We start from the raw sequence: 25,473 nt of genomic DNA, 5'->3' as shown, positions 1-25,473 counted from the left end.
ATATACTGTTACTGAATATTAAAAAAGAATAGAATGAGACGATAAAATGATAAAGATACTCACCTGTAGAATATTGGTAACGTCTTGTAATAAACACCACAATCCATCCGCAGGCTGACCAGTTGCGGTTCGTAGACTGTAAAACGGTGGCAGAGGAGTCTCGGTACATTGAATTTCCATTGTAGCATCTGGGGTCGGCGGTGGTGATGCTGGCGGCGGCGACGACAATGGCTCACAACCAATTTCTTCTCGATCTAAATAAGACCGAAAAACATAGGTAACCATGAAAATCAACCCGCTAAAAAATTCCAAAGCAGAATATATTGTGAATTCAACTAACCAATAATTTCATTAGGCGGGGGGAATCTCCATGGATCGAGGGATCGCCCTTGTACATCTTCTATGTGTAGGTGTATTAGTTTAGCGGCCATCCCTTCTGCTAGTTCTTCAGGCATTTGTCCAGCGTAAGTTCCAAGGATGGGATCCGCACCATAAGATAATAAAAGTCTGATAACTTCTATATGACTATTCTCGCACGCTTCGTGAAGAGGTCTGAAATTTATACAGGTTTAATAAATAAAAAGAAAACACTGTGAACGCAGTTAACATTATTAAGAATATTTGAAATTTGAAGTATTTAATGGAAATCGAAGAAATTACCTAATTCCTCCTTGGGCGGCCGCAGAAACATTAGCACCATATTGGAGAAGTAATCTAGCAATCCTCACATGGCCTTTTGCGGCAGCTACGTGTAATGGGGTAAAACCAGCATTATCTTTTGCTGAAGGATCGGATTCCATTTTTTCTAAACAGTAAGCTACGCAATCCTGTAACAAGATCAACTCATTATTAACAATTCTTTATTTAATATAAATAAATAAGCAAAGTATTATGGACACTTACAGTAAAGCCAAGTCTAGCAGCCCGGTGAAGGTGCGTTTCTCCAATGCTTTTATTGATAAACCAGCCTTTAATCTCTTTTTGGATGTCATGGACGGATTCTGGTGATGGTTTGGGCGCCGGGCGACGAATTTTATTCCCATTCTCCTCTTTACGTATAACTTTTTTCTTTTTTCTAATGTAGTCGAACCCTGAACTCAATTTTCTTCTACCGAATAAGCGTTTTAATCGCCTTTTTGTAGTACCTTCAGGATTAGCTACGGAACTACTTTCTTCTTTTGAACTATTTTTTTCTTCCGGTGTGGGGCTTTTTTCCTTTTTCACTTTATTTGATATTTCTTTCATTCTTTTGCCTGATAAAGATTTCATTATACTATTTCGTTTTTTTAATCTCATCATTCGCCCTTTAGCATCATTTCCTTTTAAGGATTTAGTACTTCTAAGACCATCTCTGATAGAACTGGACCTTCGTTTTAATTTGTGTTTTAATATTTTAGGCTTCAATTTGGGTTTTGGTTCATTTTCTTTTTTAACTTCAATTGTTGGTTCATCTTCTATACAATCATCTCTGCAAGATGTTGGTGGAGCAGAAGCGGGCCTATCATCACCAAATACTTCTTTTATAGTTGCTCTTTGCTTTAAGACTCGACTTTCTGTTCTTGTTCTAGATTTTAGAATTAAGGGAGCAAATTCTTCAGTAGCACCAATTAATCCATCTGTATCTTTGATGAATGCATCTCTAAAGGCAGTCACAGTTTCTTTTCTAAAAGCCCCTAAGTAAAATATATCTTCTAAAACTTTTTCTTTCTTGCCACTTAAGTTACCCTTATGACCGTTCTTAAGCAGACCTAAGCTCGGGGTGGGTAAAAGTTCTGTAATATTTGAAGATTTTGATAAAATTTTTGGCGTTTTCTCTTCTCTGTCTTTTGATCGCTTTTTAGAGCCTTCTCTTTTTCCACATCTTTGAATAAGAACATCAACGATAGAACTTCCACTCTTTCTAGGCTTTGTCGAAGATAGTACGGTTGACGTCGAAGCTTCAGAATCGTAATGAAGCCTATTATGAGCTGAATAACTAGAATTTGATTCTAAATCGCTGTCCAATGTAGTTTTTTCAGGACGTCTATACAATTCATCTGTGGCAGCAGATGGTGCGGAAGAAGGTGCCGGAGATAAGGGCATAGGATCTAAATCTGGGAGAGAAGTAGAACCGCGCGTGAAATGAGCATACGATCCTTTACCAAAAGGACCACCTGAGCGACCTCTTGGAATGGCTATCAGCCTTGTAGGCATCCGTAATGATCTTTTATATCTATAAAGTTCTTCTTCCCAACCTGGGTGAAAATCTGATCCATCGCCGAAGCCAGCTTTCCTAACTGGAGTTGAACTATTACTAGTACTGCTAGTTTCTAATTTTTTCGACGGAGAAGTTTTGGCAGATGTCTTGGTCGTGGACGGTGATTTTTCTTCAGTTTTTGTATTTTTTCGAGTTCTTAATCTGTTGCTTAGAGTATCTTCCTCACTTTCAGAACTAGACCCGTCGTTTACCTCACACTTAATATTTTCTACAGATACTGCTTTATTTTTTGATCTTACTGAGGATCGAGTTGCTTTAGACTTAATAGGTTTATCTGACTTTTCTTTGGTTGTAGAATCTAAAGATTTTCTTGTACTGGCATCGCAACATTCGAGCTTTACGATAGCAGATTTTTCTGATAGATCTTTGAGTAACTGATATTTTAATTGCTCGTGTCTCTCTTTTTCTTTTAAAATTTTACTTTTAATCAATGGCTCGTCGTCATCTGTTGATTCAGACTCTTCTTTTATAGTTGTTTTCAGCGGAACGCTTAAATCTTTTTCTTTCTTTATTGATATAGATGGTGATGATGTTGATTCACCTTTACTTTTATGTTTATTTTTATTTTGAGTTTTGCTTTTTATAGGTTTTTCGCTATGTCTATCGGCTTTTTTATCAGGCTTACTTTTTATATCTTTTGTATCTTCCTTGCTTTTTACCATTATTTCTTCAGGTACTGCACTTAAACTGGTACTCTCTTCTTTTTCTATTGGTTCTTGCTTTATATTAATTAAAGGTATATCATTTAAAATACTTTCTGAAGTATGGCTGCCATTCTCGCTTATAGCTTTGCTATTTTTTAATTCAAATTCATTACTATCGAATGTATCGGACTTTCTAGATTTCTTTTTATGACATCCAGATTTTAATTGTTCAACAAAACTCTCACAGGCAGTAGCCCAATCCATGTCCAAATCGTCGACACTTTCATTTTCTATAGGATTGTTATCATGAATATCAAGGTTTATTTCACTTTTTATAGACATGACTGCATCTTTTTCTATTTCTTCTATATTCATTGGTTCTGATTTTACTTCTGCTAAAGAGACTTCAACATTTGGTTTTTCATTTTTTATGACAGATTCTAAACGTAAATTATCCTCACGAATTTGATTAAATAGATGTTGTTTCTGGGATTTTGGAAGCACTTTTTCCTTATCATTATTGTTGAGTTGTGTACTTGGACGTGATTCTAATTTAATAGAATTGTCTTGTGATGGTGGCATAACCTTGAGTTCAGCTTTAGTTCTTATTCTAGATGCCACATCACTTTCAGGCGATTTACTTTTGTTGTCATAGCTATCAAATCGCTGATATTCTGAATCACATGGTATAGAATCTATGGCTTTGGGCATTTGTATGTGATTACCTAAACTTGGTATCACTTTATTTTGAACAACTTTGGACATATTTTTGTTACATGCCTCATGATCATTGTCTTTAGTCAAGTCCGTTATTTCTATCACAGAATCATCTACATCATCTATAACAATGAGATCAGGAACTGATGTATTAGATTTAGCATTTTCTAAATTAGCAGACTGTCTTGTTTCTAAGCTTATCCTTAGAAGACTGCGAACATTTTTATCTGAATGTTGTAAAGTACCTGGGGTATCTATATGTTGAGGAAGTGTGTCTCTGCCTGGAATTTTTTGTATTATATGTCGATTCGAGAAATACTTATCTTGGTAGTGAGCGTGAAAATCATTTACCTCCCTTGGCGTTTCTGTCGGATATGCGCTTCTAGAATAAGCTGGATTCACATTCACATGACTATCATGATAAACGTGTACGGGATGTTTGATGTCATGTTGATAAGTTTCAAATCTTTTATGACTAGTGTAGTCGTAAACTGGACGGCTCATCAGATCACGCTGTTCCCTAGCTGATTGATTAAGCCTTTCCCCTCGACTATCAGCTGGCCAAGCATCACGTCTAGGGATTTTTTCTGGAATGTTGCTAATAGCGGGTACTGCTATACGTTTTCTCTCAATGACTTTGCCATCTTCTCGTATTCTATCATCATTCACAGGTCTGGTAAGATCTATTCGAGGAACATAGTCGTTTCGACTTATACTTGAACTACTGTACTTTGCTCGTTCAGAATAAACTTGGTGACGAGATTCAGTAGGATAATTATCACTTATTAATCGAGCACTCTCATACGATCCATTATATCGAATAGGTGAGTGACATTGTTGAGAAGCTGCCCCATATCGAAGTCGCTCCCTATATTGCGCAAAATCAGGCGCAAAATCAACTTTATGGGATGAAACTAATCGATCAGTCACTACATGTCTATTATTTGTTAATCGAGGTTGCAGGGGTAAAGATTTATTTTCCATTGACATGGAATCAATAACATCATCTTGAGTTGTAGAAGAGTCAGCCGAATTTTTAACTGTTTTCACAGAGAGATCTAATGGTGACTCTCGCTTTTGTTTAGTTTGATTCATTTCGTTTACTAATGATGTAACTGAAACAGTCATTCTTGCTTGTTGATTTGGGTATCCAGATTTAATAGTAGAACGAGACGGAGATGTCTGTATTTGATTTGTGGCTGTGTAGGCATAGTTCGTTTTCGGCGCGACGGCAGGCCGATATGGGGGTCGCACGGGCACCGACGAATTGTTTTGAACTATCGGAACGGATGCACTTTGATGATATCTTGTTGAAGATGTAGAAGGTGTAGGATAATGGTAACTGTTTCTTGAATCTAAGGGTACACTTTTATTGATATAATCTACGCGACCTTGAATTCTTGAATCGTGTAGATGTGGTGGAGGTATAGGCGCAGGAGTGCGATCAGATCTAACGGAATAATGCGAGCTCATTGTATCTGGTACATTATGTTTATATGGTAAAGGTTGGATGGGTTCCATTCTGTGATTTGTCTTATGTGGCAAATTTGACGTAGTAGGCCGATATCCCGAATACGTATGTTGGGGATCGTATTTTCTTTGAGGTAATGATGGATGCGTCTCAAAATGTGAAGTACGCGGGATGGAGGCTGTGGCTTCACGACGCTGTGGTAATGTTGCATACATACCACCAGAAGATGTAATGCGTTTAGTTGGAGGCAATGCCTGAGGATGATATATTGGTGGAACGCGATCGTTATGCGGTGGTGGCGCTTGTGGCTGCATAACATACCTTTGCGCTGTTGGACTAGAAGCACTAGTGTCATTTAAACGTTGAATAGTATGCTGTGTCATTGTACTGGACATGCGTGCATATGTTTGAGGACTTTGACGTAAAATTGTTGATGGTTGTGGGGATGCAACTATAGGTCCGTGAGAGATCCTACTACTGTCTGCTATAGACGTTTCATATTGATAGCGAGGATATGAATCTGCTGATCTACTCGCAGGATATGGATCAGGTGGGCGTCCGGACACAAAATCTTCGATAGGTCTTATTGTCGGAGTTTGACCTCGATGTACCGGAGCTCGATATTGTTGAGTTTCTATTGGTTCCGGTGCCTGAGGTGGTTGCAACGGAGCTGTCGAAGGTGGCCTTGCTGGCGAAGGACAGGGTGCCGCGGGTGCTGGAGCTGGCGACGGTAATGTATGTGCTGTCGGTTTGCGTATAATATGAGAAGGTGGTGAAATAGCGCCAACTGGTTCTTCTTCATCCTCGGGCTCTGGCTGTTCGCGTCGTTTTTCTGCAGCTTCTCGCATCACAGTAGCCTTATGTATTATATGTGGTTCGGGTTCTATTGGTTCCGAAGGTGGGCGTGGAGGAACTACAACTGGTGTTGGTGTCGGCGTAGATGGCGGTGCCGCAGCAGCGGACGGTGGGCGCGATGACGGTGCTGGTGCCCCTGACATTGCTGGAGTGCCTTCTTCTGGCGGAGTTCCCGATGGCCACATGGATTGTCCTGAACCTTCTTGTGCTTTTGGCACTCCCATAAAATACTGGCGCGTCCCTTCCAGAACATTGTTGAAAGAAACATCCATGCTACGATTTCCGTTTCTGCTGGAAACCTGAAAAGGATAATTTTCCAATTAGTAAGTATATTTGCGTTATACATATTATAATAAAATATAATAAGGTATTAATTGATTAACTATTTTTAGCATAGAGTGCTCGTATATTCGAGAAGACTACCTAACATTAATTAAATAACTATTGAAATATAAGCTCATTTATTCCGTTTCGTCGAAAACTTTTCGTAACACTTAGTCAAGTGCATATTAGTCAAATATAATATAGTTGAGTGAGCGATGGGGTCGTTACCCGTCGGCTGCCCTTGAGCGTTCTTCGCCCTCGGTTCGCCGCCCGCCACCGACAACGGCAACCTCACGCACAAATCACAATACGCACACCCACTTATAAATATTTTCGCGTGAAAACTTTTTACTTGTGATAAATACTATTTTTTTTAATGTTCAGCACCGAGTTTCGTAATCGTAGTATCAAAAGATATTATCGAGAAAGCTTATCTAGCTATATATAAAACTTATTAAATCCATTTTCATTATTAGTTCTGATGAATGGTTTAATCAAATGGATACTCTTATAAACGCATGTGCACTTATTTTCTAAACAATCTAAAAAAAACTGAACTTGACATCTCATATTGAAAGATCACGTCGAAGTATGGTAAATTTCTTACCAGCAGTGACGACGGATTCAAAACAGTTAATCGTATTCATATTTCATTCTACAGTTCTATACTCTCCAATCTTTTTGGTCGGGCTGAAGTTAGGCATGAGTCGATTCGTACAATGTAAAATATTCATTATCCCACGGAAATAAGAACTACTATCATGAGCAAAATGACAGTAATGCCAACTTCACCCCGCCTGTGAAGTTCTTTGTGCCTGTGTTTACGTAGTTAATTTATATTATGATTTAGATTGTTTATGTTTCGTATACGTAAATGTTCAATATAGAATTTCACACGTGAAAACATTTTCTGAATAGACTATACATAATATAAAATGCTCATTATTTTGATATTTTCCAAGTTTGAATATCGCAACTAGACTAGTAAATGTAATAATAAATCGATATACAGAAATAGAATCGTATTAGTCTTGCTGTATTGTATTACCATCTATTAAATATTTAATTATGTATATCTATTCTATTAAATATTTAATTATATATATATTAATATTACTGAGAGACATGTGACGTACGTTATTTTGAAGAAACATAATATTACTTATACTCATTAAAAATCAAATCAATCACTTAAATTTCACTCATACATACCTCCTTTATTAATATTATACGAATTTTTAAATATCTCAGTAGGAAATTGCCTAGCTTATGAAAGCAGTGATATAATCTGATAACCTGCAGCTTATCTGACCTAGTTTTAAAAGAATTCCAATTCTTACTGCTCGAGCTCTTCGTGATACCGGAAACTGTTGCTAACGTCTACGCATTCGATGATAAAGATAAAAAAATAGCCTAGACTCGATCCGATCCATGTATAAGTTATATTATCTTGTATCCTATCAATTGGACCAGTATCACAATAACTTCTTAGTGTACCTATTTGTAACATCAAACAAACGAATGCTTATTAGAATGAGTGACTCCACCTGTGGACTCCACTATGTCAAAATCTTTTAGTGTAAACAGGCGTAGAGCATTCTTCCGTTGTTCTCAATGCGATCGAAAAGATACTGTGCAATGTACTGAACAATACAGAATACCAGTTTTCGTTTACACTAAAAGATCACGAGAAAATGCTATTGCTCTAGCTCTAGCTCTATGTTTGTTTGATATAAATGCACGGTTACAATTTCTAAGTAGAAAATAAAGTAAAAATAAATATTACCTTCACGACGGCTACCCTGCTTGGTGAGAAAGGAAGCACCCGAGTTCGTTCATTTCTCTGTTTACTGGATCAACGCCACCTGGAAGAATTAAATTATTTATTTAATGACATTTCTTTCTCAATATAATTATTATTCATAACTAATAATAATTGTAGTTTGTCTCTTTCTAAAATGCAGTTAAGTTGACATGATAAAAGTTATATTGTATGTGTACATATTACATTAGTGATAGCAGATTATTAACTTAGTCATTATTATACAGTAATCCGCATTCAAAGTTGATAATTGATAAGCTTGTATATAAATATTCAAACTTCTCATAAATTCCATTGAACATTGACCCACATACCTAGTACATTCATCGATAAATATACGATTCAGTATAGCATGTGAATTGACTTGTAAAGTGCCTTTGTTGAATACAAAATATTACAATAGCTATTCTGTAAACAGGATTAAATATATTACACAACTACTTGAATAAAAATCACACGATAGATTTAAATAAGCTAGTCTTGCTATCTTGGTAGTTGGTGGGCTGTCACGGTGTTAACTGTTAAGTTCGCAAAATTATCAAAATTCCTTATATAAGCTCATGTTTGACAAAAATACATTCATGGTTCGTGTTGATTACATAATATGAATAAGTATCAACCCGTATTGTTCGAAAGAAACGCAAAATTTGTGTTGTTTTTAAAATTTACAACCCAATTTGTAATAGGTATCGTATATCTTGTCACTGATATAATTTTCTACTTAGGCTTTAGATAAGATGAAAAAAGCTGTTAATTGAAGAGAACAAACAATTTGTAATGCAATTAATTTATGATAATTACATTAGATGATGACTAATTTACTCGGAAATTGAGAACATTGTCCAACCTCGTCAATTCAGTTATTATGGCACACCTTCTAGTAGGTATCTAATCAAGAATTTAATCCTTTATTTCTGGGAAGGATGTGAATAATTCATTAAGATAAAGTGTTATATCTTTTTGATCGATAAAACAATATTTGTGTGTGGGTAACACTATTTACGTACATGACGCGGCACAGCTGTGTCGGGTCAATGCCCCTAAAGCGCGCGAAACAAGGTGAAACGAAACTTCATATATTTTTTGTCTTAGCTAAAAACTGTGCGAACCAGTAGTAAATATCACTGGAAATCACCCATTTACATTTGTAATATGCCTATGTATCGTCATTAAAATTATTACAATAATATAACCATTTCTTAGCCTAAAAGAATGAATGAACTATTTTATTAGTACCATAAAATCTTAATGTATGTAAGTACATATAAATCTCGTGTCACAATGTTTGTCCTCAATGGACTCCTAAACCACTTAACCGATTATAATAAAATTCGCACACCATGTGCAGTTCGATCCAACTTGAGAGATAGGATAGGTTTTATCCCGGAAATCCCACGGGAAAGGGAACTATGCGGGGTTTTCTCTGATAACGCGGGCGAAGCCGCGGGCGGAAAGCTAGTAGACTATAAATTAAACTATTCTAAAAAAGAAATAAAGATGACGAAGTATGTAATTTAATATAGGAATGATAGGGAATGATATTATCAAATCAGCTCATTAATAAACTAAAGTGGCAATTAAATAGTGAAATTAAACTACCCTTCATGGTGAATGTCAATATTAATGTCACCAATATATTTTTTTTATTTCTCCCGGATAAGTATTTTCATTCAACATTTTTTAAAATATTATTCGATTAATGAGCACGCATGTAAATAGACGACTGAAGTAGGTATTTGATCTCGTTTTAGTAAAAAAATTACGAGGAAACGACGCGGACGCGGTCGTCGCGTCGGTATTGTTTTGAACTTATGTGAAAAACTCCACAATTTATAAGTTATTCACCTTTCTGAAAACCCGATGACGCATAACTTAGCATTATTATGTAATCATTAACATTGTTCCACCAACACATCAATATAAGTCTTTACATACAAAACAGACAGTATATACCTACCTACATGTACCTTCATATCAAAGGGACTAATGGACCTTTTTTTCTGTAAATCGATATGTAGTAGCATGTAGTAGTGTACATACAGTTAGTAGAAAGATGAAAAGTTCACGAGTTTGTGACTTAATTGTTTTCAAAATTATTTTTATTTCCCTCATTTTTCTCCATATCATAAAGAAAACGAAGTTGCAACTAAACATTTTCCAATCCTACTAACTATAATTTGTGAGATTTAATAATATCAGCCTTTATTGATTTAAGATCCATAACGTAACCAAATTGTTGATTATTAACATATTAGAAAAGCGTCAAATAACAAGACATCCCTTTCAGTGTTTGAACACGTAATTTCAAAGTCCATTTATTTTGACACCCTCCAATACGTAACTATAGTAGACAGCAATAACTGCCTTCTACGCATACATTGGCCCATTCAATAGGGAGAGAGTAGGGGAACGAAAATTATATCCTCTCGTCGCCCTTGCTACAGCATCAAATAAGTAATGTTGGGTATGGGGTGCCATTTAATTGAATTGATAGACAAATAAGGAAAACTGTTTCTTATTTCAATAATCATGTAAACAATGACTAATTTACAAACATTTTTCCCTGTCGGAATGAGATATAAATATCCCTAATGCGTCTCGCAAAAGGGGAATTAATAAAAACATTGAAAAGTTGAAATACTTCCGTGAAATGTATTTATTTATTTATCTAAAGGTATATTATTATTATTAAATATAGTTGAAAGATAAATTATTTCATATTAAATCTTTAGATCCAAGTAACGAACACTTAATGAATTTATTATCTTTAATTTAACCTTAGTTTATGTATTCTTATTTAATTAATGGTTATTTACAAAAACTCCGCAATAATTAGCATTGAGCTAAACGTTATATGCAAGTATTACTAGACATGCACGTGTACACAATAAAATATGATCTAATTTTGTTGTACATAAGTAGGTAATAATAAACATAAAATTATATAGCATTTAGCTCTCAAATAGCACACATTGTAATCTCAAATAATATAGCTATTCTAACAGATTGTATTATCTTATAAGTTCAATAGTTACTTTAAATCGTGTATTATATTGAAATTACTATTGATTAACATTCAATTGCTCCTAATTAAAGCCATTAAATAAATTGCATCTATAAAGAAGTTATTCCTCATAAAATCTATCTGAAGGTCTTTTCATAAGAAATTTCAGTGAATATAATATTTTAGATAAATAACTTAAGCTCAAGCTCAAGGAAGTAGTGGTACCACAAATTAGTAAATAGATATTTAAGTGGTTAGACGATTAATTATTCCGTTTGTTTACGAAGACTAACAAAGCAAAAAAAAATATTTACATTCCACGCGTCGGGTTTGTTTTTATAACTCTTCATACTATTACTGACTCATAGAACTTATAATTACTATTTTATTTCCCTAAAACGTTTACACAGCATAGTTTGATGATCAAAATGTAAAGAGAACGCTAACAAAGCTGCTATAAAACAAATGCAACGTCGCGGAAGGAATTTTCAAGGCAAGGTCACATCAATTTTACTATCCGAAGCAGACTTTCCGTAAAGTGACCTTGCGTGTCTTTAACGAGAAGATTATATTTAACGTGCAAAATATTATAACGCAATACATACCTACAATTAGATATCGATATCTGTAAAGAATTATTGAAAAAAAATGTTACAATATAAAAATACAAGGTGACCTTATGTCGCGATATGATTTGAACGCCATTTTTATCAAAACTCCTAAAACATACAGCGAAGTAAATAAAAAATCATTTCGGATGGAATTTATCGGTTTAATTTTAGTAGCACTTACATTTGACAATAAGGAACAGCTGGTGTTTTTAAATTAACGATGATTTCGAGTCAGATTTCTCCGATCCGCGGCGAGATGCGCAGGCGCGCCTGTGCCCTACATTCGCGTTCTATTTTTCGATTGAGCGTTCTAACGCCCTCTATTATTAGATCCGCATTGTTTATTGAGGATGGAAGACTTGCATAGTAACTAACACTTCCTGTATTCGCCGCATGTATCAGATTAACATTAATAAGCTATTGTGGTGGCCATCGGCCTTTGTAATATGATATAACATTCTCATTTGTACACATTTATTTAGGAAAAGCATTCGATGAATAACTATTGCTTATCTTAAAGCCAGATCATACAAAATCGATCTGTCTGAATGTAAATAGGTCGTGATAAAATACCTGAAGAATCTATTTTAGGAACTGTAACAAGCCGCGCTCATTTGGAATGTCTCCAACGTTCTATACGAGAATTCTGATGTTGTTTACTTTGCGTTGTCGTCCTTATCAAATTTATGACGTTAACTTAATAAATTATCGATAATAATTAATTATCACGTTCCCGGTTCCTATTATTTCATAATATTTATCTATAAAAATGTGACAAATTTCGTCATTTATAAAAGCGTTATATTTGTCACACAATTGTTTACAATGTCTGCAAAATGGTACCATTATCTATGAATAAAATGGTGCATTGCAAATTAGCCAATCGTTTCCTGAGTGAAACTTCCTCTTTTCCGTAACCGTGAGTCGAACACCATCTCAACGAGCCGCAAATGAGCGAGCTATCGTGAGTCGATTGTGACACGCAACAGAGTCGTTTTCCTTCCAGTTTGTAGGCTACTAGGTCAATAGCTGGTTACAAGAGAATAATTTTCAAATGCCAAACCGGTTTGTAAGTTACATCAGAAGTCGGAGCCTAAAACGAAATAATTGCATTGTTCATGCCAGCAAATATCGACGAATATCGAATAAAAACTGAAGCGGTTTCAGTGACTACTATTGTGTTTATATCGGGAATAAAGCTATTCACGTGAATAGAGGTCGATTATTCTTTAGTTAAATACCTATTAACTAATTAACGACTACGTTAATCGATAGGGATACAAAAAATCATTAGTGTCAGTCAATAAGATAGAGATCGGAGCTGTGTAAATGAAACAAAACTCGTTAGTAGGTCAATGGGTCAATGTCAAAGTACTGCAACGTGCACGAGGAGTAAAATACAATTTGTATGCACATAATATGAAAGGCTAAGAAAATTCCCTAGAAATATTAGCATTGTTTTGCATTTGTCTGAATTTAATTCTTATAAAAAATATTGAAGTACAACACGATTATAAACAAGTATCACAGATAACAATATACCTACTAGAATTTATATTTTAAAACATGTTGTTCCCAGCAAATAATTAAAAAACATATTTTTGTGTACAAAATACACAACTTTTATAAAATAAGTGCTAGGTAGATAAATATCATACTCGTACTTCCAGGATAGGATAAGTATTACTCGAAAATAGAAGTGTTTAATTCTATGAAATAAATTACGTCACAGTGTTTTTGTGGACATCAAAACATTTGTATTATTTTCCTTATCAATTTTTTCCAGTAATACTCGCGCACTGAGTCATAGAATTTCATATTTCCTAGATATAAATCGATCTTACATTAATTTTACATGCTTAGATCTTACATGCTTAGCAAAAGAAACAGATTATGTTGTTAATTTTATACATACGAACTTTTTTCCTTATAAACCAACAATATTTTACTATCGAGTATGTTTTGTTTCCTAAGTTTGTTTCTGTAAATGTCAAGGTAAATCGACGTAGTTTTGGAAATTGTACATGTGTTTCCTTGTATTGCTAGTTCGTTAAAATCCTTGAGTATACTAAATTCAGTCGTGTTATTCGTAGAAAATAGAAATGAAAAAAAAAACTCAATGAAACTCAAAAAAATTCACATCAATGTTTTTTTTACCAGAAACTAATTTATGTTATTGATAAAGAAATATACAATAAAAACCAAAAATAAATAATTTTACCGAAACTATAATTCTTGAAAGCGCAATATAATATATTATATATGCCTATACCTAATTCTCGTAATCTTCCCATAATTTTCCTTCGTTTCCATAACTACAATAACTATTTCATTAATCTTAATAAAAATCGAAGCGTAAACTTATAAAACATTGGAAATAGCTGGCACGAAACGATTTGTGCAAATTAGTTTCGATGGATAGGAGTTTGCGGAAGTGGCGGTGAAAGTGAGGTGAAAGCGGCCAGCAGCATTTACCTAATCGCAGGCGGTTACATCACGTTGCAAATGTGAAAGTCAATGTTATAGCCGATGATTGTACGACACTTACATTGTAGGTCATCATTGTTCGGCTATGCGTCGCTATTTGTGAGAAAAGCAGCGATTTACTGAGAAAACATTGGCCATAAGCATTCGAGGAAAATATTTGACAACATCGACTGTAGGTTGTTTTATTTTTAGGACTCGTCATTTTTCGAGCAAATGTTTAGACTGGAATTTTGTACGGAGAATTCGTGATGATTTCAATTTTGCATCGTGGGCTTAAGAGGAGGCTCCCTACATAATTTCTGGCACTGAGAGACCGGTTAGACCGCTACGGTGCTAGACGCTAACACAGCCGTAATAAAGTTGAATATCGCGTGCGTTTTCTTACTGTTAACATTTATTTTAGACATACAGTCCAGGTAAATCTTTAAAAAAATGTGATAATCCTTAAAAAAGGCATAATTTTTTAATAAAAAATGAATCGAGCGAAAATGTTACAATTACGTAAGTGTAACTGTCTTGTACCTACATGGAAAGAAAAAGACCCAATTAATCATATACTAAAGTTCCATTTTGATTGTATGTGTTGTTTCAGAATATTAATGCAAATTCACATAAAATTTAGAGAGCCTCCTATTAATGAAATGTTTGAGAGATTTCATATAATATTATAATAGGTCTATCAGCTATCAAGTTAGGCATACTGAATTTCTTGGCATTTTTCTGACTAGCTTTGAAATTATTATCATACATTTTTAAGAAATTATATTTTTAATTTTCTGTTTCTATAGCTGACGTAGTTTTATGTAAGTAAAACGTAAGACCTATTGACTTATTGAGGATAAAAATATGATAGATACGCCAAAAATAGCTTTTTATATGTAAATCGGAAATTCCTTTCACATTTATGGTGGACTTGTAAAGACGACAATCTGACGTAGTTTCAATAAAATTAACCGGGTTATTTAATATCAAGATCCTTTAGCATTATGATTTCCGCATAGCAATTGCGATAACAACTAATCATCGTATTAGACTCATGATTGTGTAACAAAGGGTTAACTTATCGGAGCTGATAATGGCGCTTGTTTTGTGAATTATACGTTTAAAAATATTTAAACCATATTTCATGTGGCTTTTTAAGGTTTGATAAATCCCTGTATAAATACGTGCTCGAAGTATTTTCATTGTTTTCTTTTAATGAAGATAAACATCCGCGTCTCAGTTATTGACAATAATGCTATCACTGTAAAATAGTTCAATGTGCTTCATAAATCACGAGTAATAATAATGATAAGTGAATTTAGACGGTTAGAGAAAGCGGTGGGGATATCTAACGGGTGATAGCCGGTATCTAAGTGGGTCGGTGCATATTAACTAGTGCAAACTGCTCTTATCTAAGTATTTCGTTTGTTTGTTTACATTGTTTCTAAATGTCTAACTCGGAGTAAAATTTTGTCCCAACTCGGATTATTGTTAAGGGTCCCTTTAATTCGTAATTCCTATACATATATTGTAAAGTAGAGAATATTTATTGCAAATTTCTTGCACGTGACTATTATTATTGATTTTATTTGCTTCAGAAGCACATACTTCTTGAATGTCGCCATCAATGTCAGGCTACATGATAGAGGCAACATGATATGGTATAAGTGCCTTAAAATCTATTTCCAGAATTTGAAATAGGTCATAAAAAAGAAAATATAAAACGCAATTTAAGTGCTTGAATATCTCTGCTGATTATGTATGCTTTCAAGTTTCAATCCTTGACCCCAATAATAAAGATAATGACTACCTATCGTAAGACCAATAAGAAATTGTTCTAGTTTATAATCAATGCCTTCAATAGTGGTCATTGGCACATATCGCGAATTGTTTGATAATTATATCTGCTTTATTTTGGGTTAAAATTGTTACAAGTTTTGATGTTTTTGTTACATTTACACGTGTTATTTGTGTTACGTTTAGAAATGTTTTTTCATCGACATAATGTTTCGGATCTCGTCAGATAATTCGACGTTTGCCTCTTAACTAAATAACGAGCGTCTTCCTTGTTTTCAATTTATAGGTGCTTGTGGCTGCACGAGCAGTCAGTTAACGGTACGATTATTGCATGTTATGATTTTCGCAAATTCCAAACTTATTTAGAAACTCATAAACCTGAGGAGCTAATTTCCGTTAACAGTAATTACTATGCTATTAACCTGTTAGTCCAGAAACGTAAGTACCCACTGTATAATGAGGTATATTTAATCCTCTTTAAATTTTAAATAAGTCTATGCAATATTCAAAATAACATAGATTAGTATCGTATTTGCATTTTGAAATACCGTAGCTATTTTATTTGTAGCATTTCAAAAGCGTATCTATCTTCTAACTAAAAATTATAAACAAAAATTAATTTAGAAACATTTACGTAAAAATACAACAATCGCAAGTCGCAACGCCCGCGCCAATGTGAGGAATAACTTAAGCGTCTCATTCACTCCTCTCGAATGTTGGTGCTAAAAGGCAGTTTTCAATAATACTAAGCAATTTTTTATAATGAAAACACTAAGCAGCAAGTAGGAAACGCTGGCGCGGCTTGCGAGCGTGCCTTGACCCACTTAGGGCTATATCTACCGCGCTCTCGCAACCACAAGTTCGCGATGAGATCATTTAATCGAGCCAATTTGTAATTTGAAGAACATATCTATAGCGGAAGAGATACAGTGGATTCCGAATCTGGCTGTACTTTATAATCTACAATAAAACAAAACCTTTTACTGTGTTTATATTTAGGTATTACTTGGGTGGCAATTGGCATTGTTATGTTTTCGTGCGTTTTTCTAGAACAAAATTTTGTTCTTTAAACGACTACCCGTTTACGATACGATAGTGCAAAGTTATTTGACACATCATAATTAATTCTCATTTTATTCAATGATATCGTTGACATTGAGCGTTATCTGTTTATTATTAGTCAATATAAGTACTTCTTGCTTTCCGTGTGTTGGTAACAAACTTGGCTTATTTACTTTTTATATTTACATCGACACGAGAAATAGAGACTGCGCGATAATACTAGGCTATTTATTATCTACCTAACTCACACCCTGATCTGAAGCCGTAGTATCGCGGATAAGAGGGTGACACGTAACTGCAACTTTATGTGCATATTACGAGGATATTATAACAGAAATTGTCCGATTTAATATGCATTCATTAAATAAATAATAATAATAAACGTCAGCGTCTAAATCTGTACAGGCACGAGGTCATGAAACGCGTCAGTCAACTTCTAAGATCGCTCTCATACATAATTATCATTAGCAGCGTCACAGTTGTCCAACCTTGTTTACGGAGATAATAAAGATGCTTGTATAATTGTCCATATTAAATTGATAGAAAAGTTGTACTCGCGTGGTTGCCGGTTGGCGGTTACATTACACAAGGGACTTTCGCTGTGCCACATTCCTGCAGTATGCTTTATAATTAACTCGACATCAATGTTGAGGTTATATAAATCGTTAGTTATAATATTTTTATGCCTTGTCTTCAACTTATATTCGTCCATGCTTCAACTACTTACTTATTTTTATGCCTTGAAGATATCTTGTCTGCAATATGCAGCGGAGATTGCTTTGCTATCTCGTTTTTTTTTTCTTATCCTCTATTTTCTTCTATTGAGGCCAAAATTAACTAACGAAATACCTATTTATTTAAATTATTATATCTTAATACACCACTATAAGCTAAATAGGTGGAAATAGCTACATAGGTATTTTAAACAAAATTTTACAGTTGAAAATTTATTAAGTCGTGGATAGGTAGGTACCTAAGGTTTATTTCAGGCAACCTCTTCCAAATTATTATACACTAGCGACCCGCCCCGGCTTCGCACGGGTGCAATGCTGATACTAAATACACTACAGAAAAACTGTGAACACGCTCTTGCCGCACCGGGCGGCCGGCCGATGGCGATAACGCAAACGCTACGTCCCGCAATTTTTAAATCTGTAACATCTTCGAAAATATTCACTTAAATCATACGGTGTAAAGGGCCATATAGATCTATAATAAATGAACAATGTATTCAAGGTATTTAATTGGTTAAGGATTAATGCTGTATTGGTTAAAATCGCTTCGAAAATTAGCCATTATTTGTCGTAAAAAGTAAATGACAAAAAAAAGTTATTGTGGGTTATCCATAAGAGATTGACATAGGACGTATACCATCGCGGACTTTTCTATAGACCTTTTCAATGTGTATAATTGTACTTAGTACATTATTTTGATAAAATTCGTAGGGTTTCAGCCTGCGTTTGCAATGTAAGCGGAAAAAATGTAAAAATTTACGACATCACATTAGAAACCTCAAAAATAACAGTACTTCTCCACTATTTAATGGATGTTATTATACATATAAACCTTCCTCTTGAATCACTCTATCTATTAAAAAAAACTGCATCAAAATCCGTTGCGTAGTTTCAAAGATTTAAGCGTACAAAGGGACATAGGGAAATAGGGACAGAGAAAGCGACTTTGTTTTATACTATGTTGTAGTGATAGTGATGTGTACAGATATTTGCAATATCTTTTTAAATATATCTGAGCAACATTTAAAATGGTACGACTACATACCTACCTACTACTATTTATTTATTTAACAAACTAGTTTTTCGCATTTTTTTATCCGAATAGACAGATATCTACGCTTGCGCTTACAATTGCTCCAAGGTTGGTAATTTAAAAACCCCTATAAATTTATATCGAAGATTCATAGAAAAGTCGATGCACCTGCAAGATGAGCCCATATAAAGAGAATTTATTATTTCTTCGCGACAGTTTTTGTGGTGCGTTTCTACCTGATGTTTTTGTCTCGTTTTTTATTCCCATATCCCATGTGTGCTAGCCGAGATAAAGTTGACCCTTGATACTCTATTAGCGGCAGTACACATGGGGCCAAGGCGTTGGGCCAACGTGTTGGGAAAAAATGAAGGATATCAAGATTCCTGTTCACACATTGGCGTACTGATCATTCTGCATTGGCGCTTCAAAGATGGACGTAGTCCGTAGAAGTTCTTGCAGCCGCGGCAATTTATTTATATACAGTGCTTTTAATTATTACGTACATGTGCACCAATAATAATGAGTGTACTCTGCCGTCTGCGATGATACCATTTTCCAATCTCTATTGTCCTTTTTTTATAAGTGTATAAATAAAACATTATTATGTTTAGATTTTTTCAAATGTTTAAAATGTGTACATTTTACATTTAATTTAATTTTAACTACCTATAAAACGAAACTTTAAAGATTAGATTTTAGATATTATTTTATTAAATGATAATATTATTTATGTAATAAAGCATAATTTGATCAAAATCATGCTCATTGTATATTGTTATTTAATTTTTAAGAACAAGTAACTTTTTAATACTATTTTACTCATTTTATAAATATATTCATTTTTTTTATCGCATTGTATGAAAGTTAGATAAGAAAAACATCTAGAATAATATAATAAATAGAAAATAGAACATCTAATTTATTAGGTCATATGGTTTTATTTTTGTGTAGTTCATGCCGTGGATTCCAAATTATTCCTTCATGTCGATACAATTCTACGAATTGTAAAACCTCGGCGCCGCCATCGCTATCGGAACATGGTTAAACGTAAATTTCATTGACGCGCAACGATACTGTCTCCGCTGACGAGTAACAACAAACTGAACAAGACACCAACGTGTGAACGCTGTTTGTGGAGCGCGCCAAGATCCTTTGATGTGTGCACAAAAAACCGACAACATTCGGTTGGCCTGCCAATATTGGCGCCAACTAGGCTAATGAAGCCAACATACCGCCAAGTAGCTCTCTACACGTTGGCCCAACCCGTTGGCCCAACACGTTGGCCCAATGTGTACTGCCACCATATGACTTATGATCTTTAGAAGAAAAAAATAAATTATGTTCAACTTTAACCGAAACACTTCATAATTTCGAGTGAAAAGTACTTATGTGGAGTTAATTTAATTATGTAATATAAATAAATGCGTATTTAAATCGTGATAAGTGTTTTAAATTATTATATTAATATTGAATTACCTAACTATTAGTTATAATTAAACTTTTTGTATTTTAATAGAAATCGATGCGAATCACGGAATTTCCAACTGTTCTCAAACTTGTGACAAAAAGGATACCTATTTAAAAAATTATAATTTTATTTTCTTTTCGTTAAAGTATTTCTTCTTACGTACATTGTTTTTTTTAACTAAGAATATATATATTTTATTTATTACTTACGATTGCCATGTACTAAAATCCAAAAGTCATTCCAATTTCAAATTATCCACTTATTAACACTTAAAACTTATTTTTATTAACTAAACAACAAAATGTGTCTGTCTTTCACTTCACTTTTGTTTAAAAAATCACTTCAATCCTGTCATATGCACTGAAAACCAACTTGTTTTGTTTTATTGCACTGAATTTATCAAAATCAACAAACTATTTAGTTTCAATAATGATTGCACAGAATCACAAGCAGCGTAAGTATCTAGGTTCACACCCAGATCGCAAAGTACCTGTAACGAGACAAAGCAATATTTACTTTTATAACTTCAAATAACAACTTCTCCACATTATACGGAAACTCGTTTATCAAGAAGTACGATTGCGATTTCAACACTTACATTATGAATAAAATTATTGAGAGAAAACAAATTAACTACAACGTAGACACAAATTGTAACGCGGCACACGTGCTAACAGCTCGGTGACCAAACGCTGACTGCCTGGCGCAATAGGGGAAATCGGGGGAGGGGAGAACAGACGGAGGACATTATATCGAGGGAGGGAGACCGTCTGGTCGACTGGTTGGTCGACCTATTGGTTTGGCACGCACACATATACGATTTATATCTAGGCTGATTTATTTAACGCCTACAGGCTCGTCTCTGAAAAGACTTGCTTAAGCATTTAACTGACAGTTTATAAAGTTTTATTTGTTTTCGATTTCAGAAACAACTTTGAAACAATTCTTTCCAACAATTGTAACTAACCTTACGATTCTCATGGCCACGCGCTGAAGCGTAAAGGACATCTCACAGTATTTCTGGTGAAACATGAAATTAAGCAAATAAATGGCTATTAAAGAATATCCAGAGTTTCGAAATCTTATTTGTTTTATCTCATGAATTATACAGATAAAACACGTGCTGTTGATAACGATAAATTGTTATCGTAGAACAAGTGAAGGAAACGCTACAAACGAAGATAAATAACATCTATTGATAAGTATGACGTGTTCACAAATTTGTATCTTTTATAGATTATAACAAAAATAGTTAGTCTATAACAATGAATCGCGTATAATAATCTAGTTAATTTTGTTTGAAACGACTCAATTAAAAAGCTATTCCAACGGCGTTAAGAAATCCATTATAAGTTGGCGACGTACCAATTAATTATTATGTGTTTAATAACTTTTAAAACTACATATGTATTTATTTATTAATATTTTTAAATGTTGTATTTTCATGTTCACCGTAGTTAGGTACCTATATTCTCAAAGTTTAATTTCTCAATAATTTTTATCATTTAATATTGTTATGCATTGTTGAGGTCATTATGATAATATGTTAATAATTAAATGATAACTATATAAAATGATGTACAACTAAGTCTCTGCGTATCATCGTTGTGGAACATTGAACATTGCGAAGGACAAGAAGTCACGTCACGCATCAATACCTCATTTGAAATGTTAACAATGAACATTATAGAATAATAATTTACAAACATCATGTATCTTTCGAATCGTACTACTCGTTCGAACCGCTACAATAGAGATAAATAAAAATAAATACGCAGATAATCTTCGTGGGGGTAACGCACTTGTTGGGTTCTCTACATCTTTCCCACTCGCACACGACTGTTCAAGTTTTTTGCTCTACGCGCGCCGAGTCATCGCCTTTACCAGTTCTTTATTTTTAATGATAACGACATAACTCGTGGCAAAACTGGTGAACCTTTCACTGAGCGCTCCTCATTTATTCAATTTGCGCAATAATATTTGCGAGATGTATAACTTATAATTTTGTTTCAGAAAAGATTTTATCAAAAGAGAAACGTGGTAAATTGTTACGTTACTCACCCGTATATCTACGAAATACTCGTGAGCTCGAATAAATTGCAAAACCATTAACTGCAAGGTTACACGCACTTTTTCACAGAACAAGTTTTCTAGTAACAGTCGCGCACGTACCGATTGAAGATTTTTTCTATTAAAACGTGAGCTGCGAGTAAGAAACCGTCAGCGCGTTCGGAGTCAGAACCCAGACTGAGACCTGTTCTAGAGAAAGTGACCGTTTTGAAGCGATTACTTTCCAGCGGCAGTCCAGTTTGGTAGAGTCTTTGGTTGGTTATGCGCTGCTTCGGAGGCTACCGTTACCCCGTTTTGTGCAACGAGGTCACGTATAAACTTCCAAATTTAACATTTTCCTTCTGATTTAATTAGATGAGATATATATTTTAAAATTCATCACAACGTTTCTAATTACCGATGTTGTAACCTGTACATTATTATAATAAAAAAAGCTTCACGAAAATAATCGCATTGCAAATTGCAATATTGTATACAGAGTACAGACCTATATAACTGTTACACAAAAAAATATTAAATGAATCAAGAGTTCAATTTCTGTTTAGGTATAAATTATAGTTAGGTATAAAAATATTGTTAAGAACTTTTTAGATTATTTGCAGTAGGCATTAAATGTGATTTTTATTTTTAAATTTTAATAAGCTATACATAGTATTTAAAAATTACATTCATATCACCATTACAAAATTTTTAGACTTCCTCATACTTAAATGTTTAATTTTGAATTATTAAAATTTTAAAGTACAACTTTGGGAACCACTGTCGAGGCAACGCAAAATTACGAATTTATTTAGTTACCTACATGTTTTATTATTTATTCAGGTTAATCCAAATTAAACCGGTAACTACAGTGCAACCTCGATATAACAAATCTGAAGGGAACAAAAAAATATTCGTTATATCAAGTAATTCGTTGAACTGAGGTTCGTTATGTTGAGGTTAGGTTGGTCTAAAATTCGTTATAAAGAGGTCATTTACGTTTCTGATCCATTTCAACTTGAATCTTTAACAATAGTGACGAACAGCAGTGTTCACATTACTTTCCAATTTATATTAAACAAAAATGATCGTTTTACGAACAAAAGCATGTCGAAACCTGAAATCACATACTATGAGATTAAGAATCATTACATTGGTTGGAACTTTATATAAAGGTTTTGGGTTGACGAAATTCGTTATTTAGAGGTATTTATACTTTTCTTGATAGTTAAAAATTCGTTATAAAGAGGTTGTTCGCAAAAAATGTTCGTAATGTAAAGGGATATTTTATATTGAATCTTATGGACAATTCAAGGGGATTACGAAAAATTTGTTAAATCGAGGAAATCGTTATATTGAGGTACGTTATATTAAGGTTGCACTGTATTATATTATTTTACCTGTACTCGTAATAGTACATACTAAAACAAACGGCTAAATATAATTATTGAAACTTACCATCAAATCGATACCCATTCATATTTAAATATGTACGCAGATTTATAATCTGCAAATTTAACTTTACGAATGAAATAAAAGTATAAGTTATAGTGTCGACAAGTGGCCACAAGACACAAAGTGAGCGACACTGGCCTGACCTTGCGCACTCACGGACACAACAATTGGGTCAGTGGGTCAGTAATTTTGCACTTTTTTCAAACGACGCACTGTACCTACTCACAAACGGTTGGTATGGCAACCGCTTCTTGATAGACCTCATTCCATTTTGTTTTATTTTGCTAACGTTTGGACTATTCTCGCAATTTTCGGATTACTTTTCGAATAGAGAATATTATGTAATGTTTAAACGCTATATTATAGGATTTCCGGGTAAATTGTTTAACAATTAACGCTTTACAAGATTATAATATCTGCTATTTTATTATTAACATCTAAAAACAGTAACAGTTACTTAACTTTAAACGGTGTAGGAAAGCAAAGGATTGAAGATTTTCTGGAATGTGCTAGAGTCACGTAGGCTAACATTATATTAGCCGTAAACTAAATAAAAAATTGAAATTTTAAAATAAAACCAAAAAAATAACCGATCCTTCATAATATGTTTGTGGTAGTAATGTGTTATATAATATAAATAATCATGTGTTTCGATTAATTAATATTACACTAGATACGTGCTTTTATCATGCGTACGTGAATTATGTTATAAATTAAACTATCGTCTGTTTAATTTAAAATTCCTATTATTTTATAATCCAAAATAACTTGACAAAAAAATTACAAGCTGTGTCCAATAAATAAAAATTAAGCATAGACTATAGAGTATTATAGACAAGGCAGAAAGGCAGAAAAAATAAATGTCAATGTCAGATCCTAAAAAAAAACAATTACCGTCCATCTGTGTGCACAGTGCAGGTAGTGGTTTTGTGGCCATTTACACAAAAAATTGACTTGAACAATTTACAATATAATATCTATTGACAAGAATAAACAAAGTTATTTTGTTTGATTTAATCATTAACAAATGGTTTTTAAATACATATGTACATATATAGTAAGTACCATAGAGATAAGTACTTTGTCTCTATTAATATTCTATCGCTTAATTAATATTTCCTTAACGAATATTGGTTATTATGTATTTTAGTATTGCCTTATGTATTTACTTAAATATATTTCAAATCCGTCCTGATATTTTAGTTTTGAGAATAATTTTATTTTGTCTACAATAAAGAGGGACTAATTTTCATAACAAACTACATTTTCGAGCGCAGGTACATCCCACGCAGTTTGTTAAGTATAAATAACATTGCCAATGAAATTATTAACAGCTTCCTCAGATCACACATGTCAACTGTATTATGTGCTTTATTTATTAGTGGTAACTGTGGTATACTGCACTATTAACTGACATACATCGTCAAAATAGTATATGCAAAAATAGACTGCTCGTTAGTTGTTACTGTCTAAGTATATTTACTTCATACGCGAATATGAATTCGTATCCACCACGACGACAGTCAGCGGTCGCTGCATTGCAACACATGTTGCGCAAGCGAGATCCGCAGGGCGCAGACAATATTATTATCGTAATGACGTGTTATATTTATGCGCTTGCAATATTAAATATTGGGCAATTACAGCACAATTATAAACAATTGAAATTACCTACTATAAAATTTCCAATAAGCGATTATT

At 33.8% G+C, this 25,473-nt stretch overlaps 1 protein-coding gene across 4 annotated transcripts in view; it reads right to left on the bottom strand.

The window, feature by feature from the left end:
- The window catches only part of LOC149905349 (uncharacterized), a 44,932-nt gene that overhangs the window by 1,022 nt on the left and 18,437 nt on the right, over positions 1–25,473 (bottom strand). Inside the window, exons 1-7 of one of the 4 annotated variants that reach the window (XM_090106666.1) lie at positions 22,330–22,502; positions 20,478–20,758; positions 8,055–8,133; positions 904–6,243; positions 661–827; positions 341–552; positions 64–254 (exon numbers count right to left, since the gene is read on the bottom strand). In XM_090106666.1, coding sequence (XP_089962792.1) covers positions 64–254; positions 341–552; positions 661–827; positions 904–6,216 — 5,883 coding nt within the window. In that variant the 5' untranslated portion in view covers positions 6,217–6,243; positions 8,055–8,133; positions 20,478–20,758; positions 22,330–22,502. Of the gene's footprint in view, positions 1–63; positions 255–340; positions 553–660; positions 828–903; positions 6,244–8,054; positions 8,134–20,477; positions 20,759–20,866; positions 20,969–22,329; positions 22,503–25,473 lie in introns of those variants that run through there. The other 3 variants (XM_090106664.1, XM_090106665.1, XM_090106667.1) reach the window with 3 other exon arrangements.

This window comes from Colias eurytheme, chromosome 10, assembly GCF_061535395.1.
Source record: "Colias eurytheme isolate Ceu_HAF_F1 chromosome 10, ilColEury1 Martin Lab GWU primary, whole genome shotgun sequence".
Taxonomy (NCBI): domain Eukaryota; kingdom Metazoa; phylum Arthropoda; class Insecta; order Lepidoptera; family Pieridae; genus Colias; species Colias eurytheme.
The sequence above is the reverse complement of the archived record's forward strand: the minus strand, read 5'-3'. Positions and strand labels throughout refer to the sequence as shown.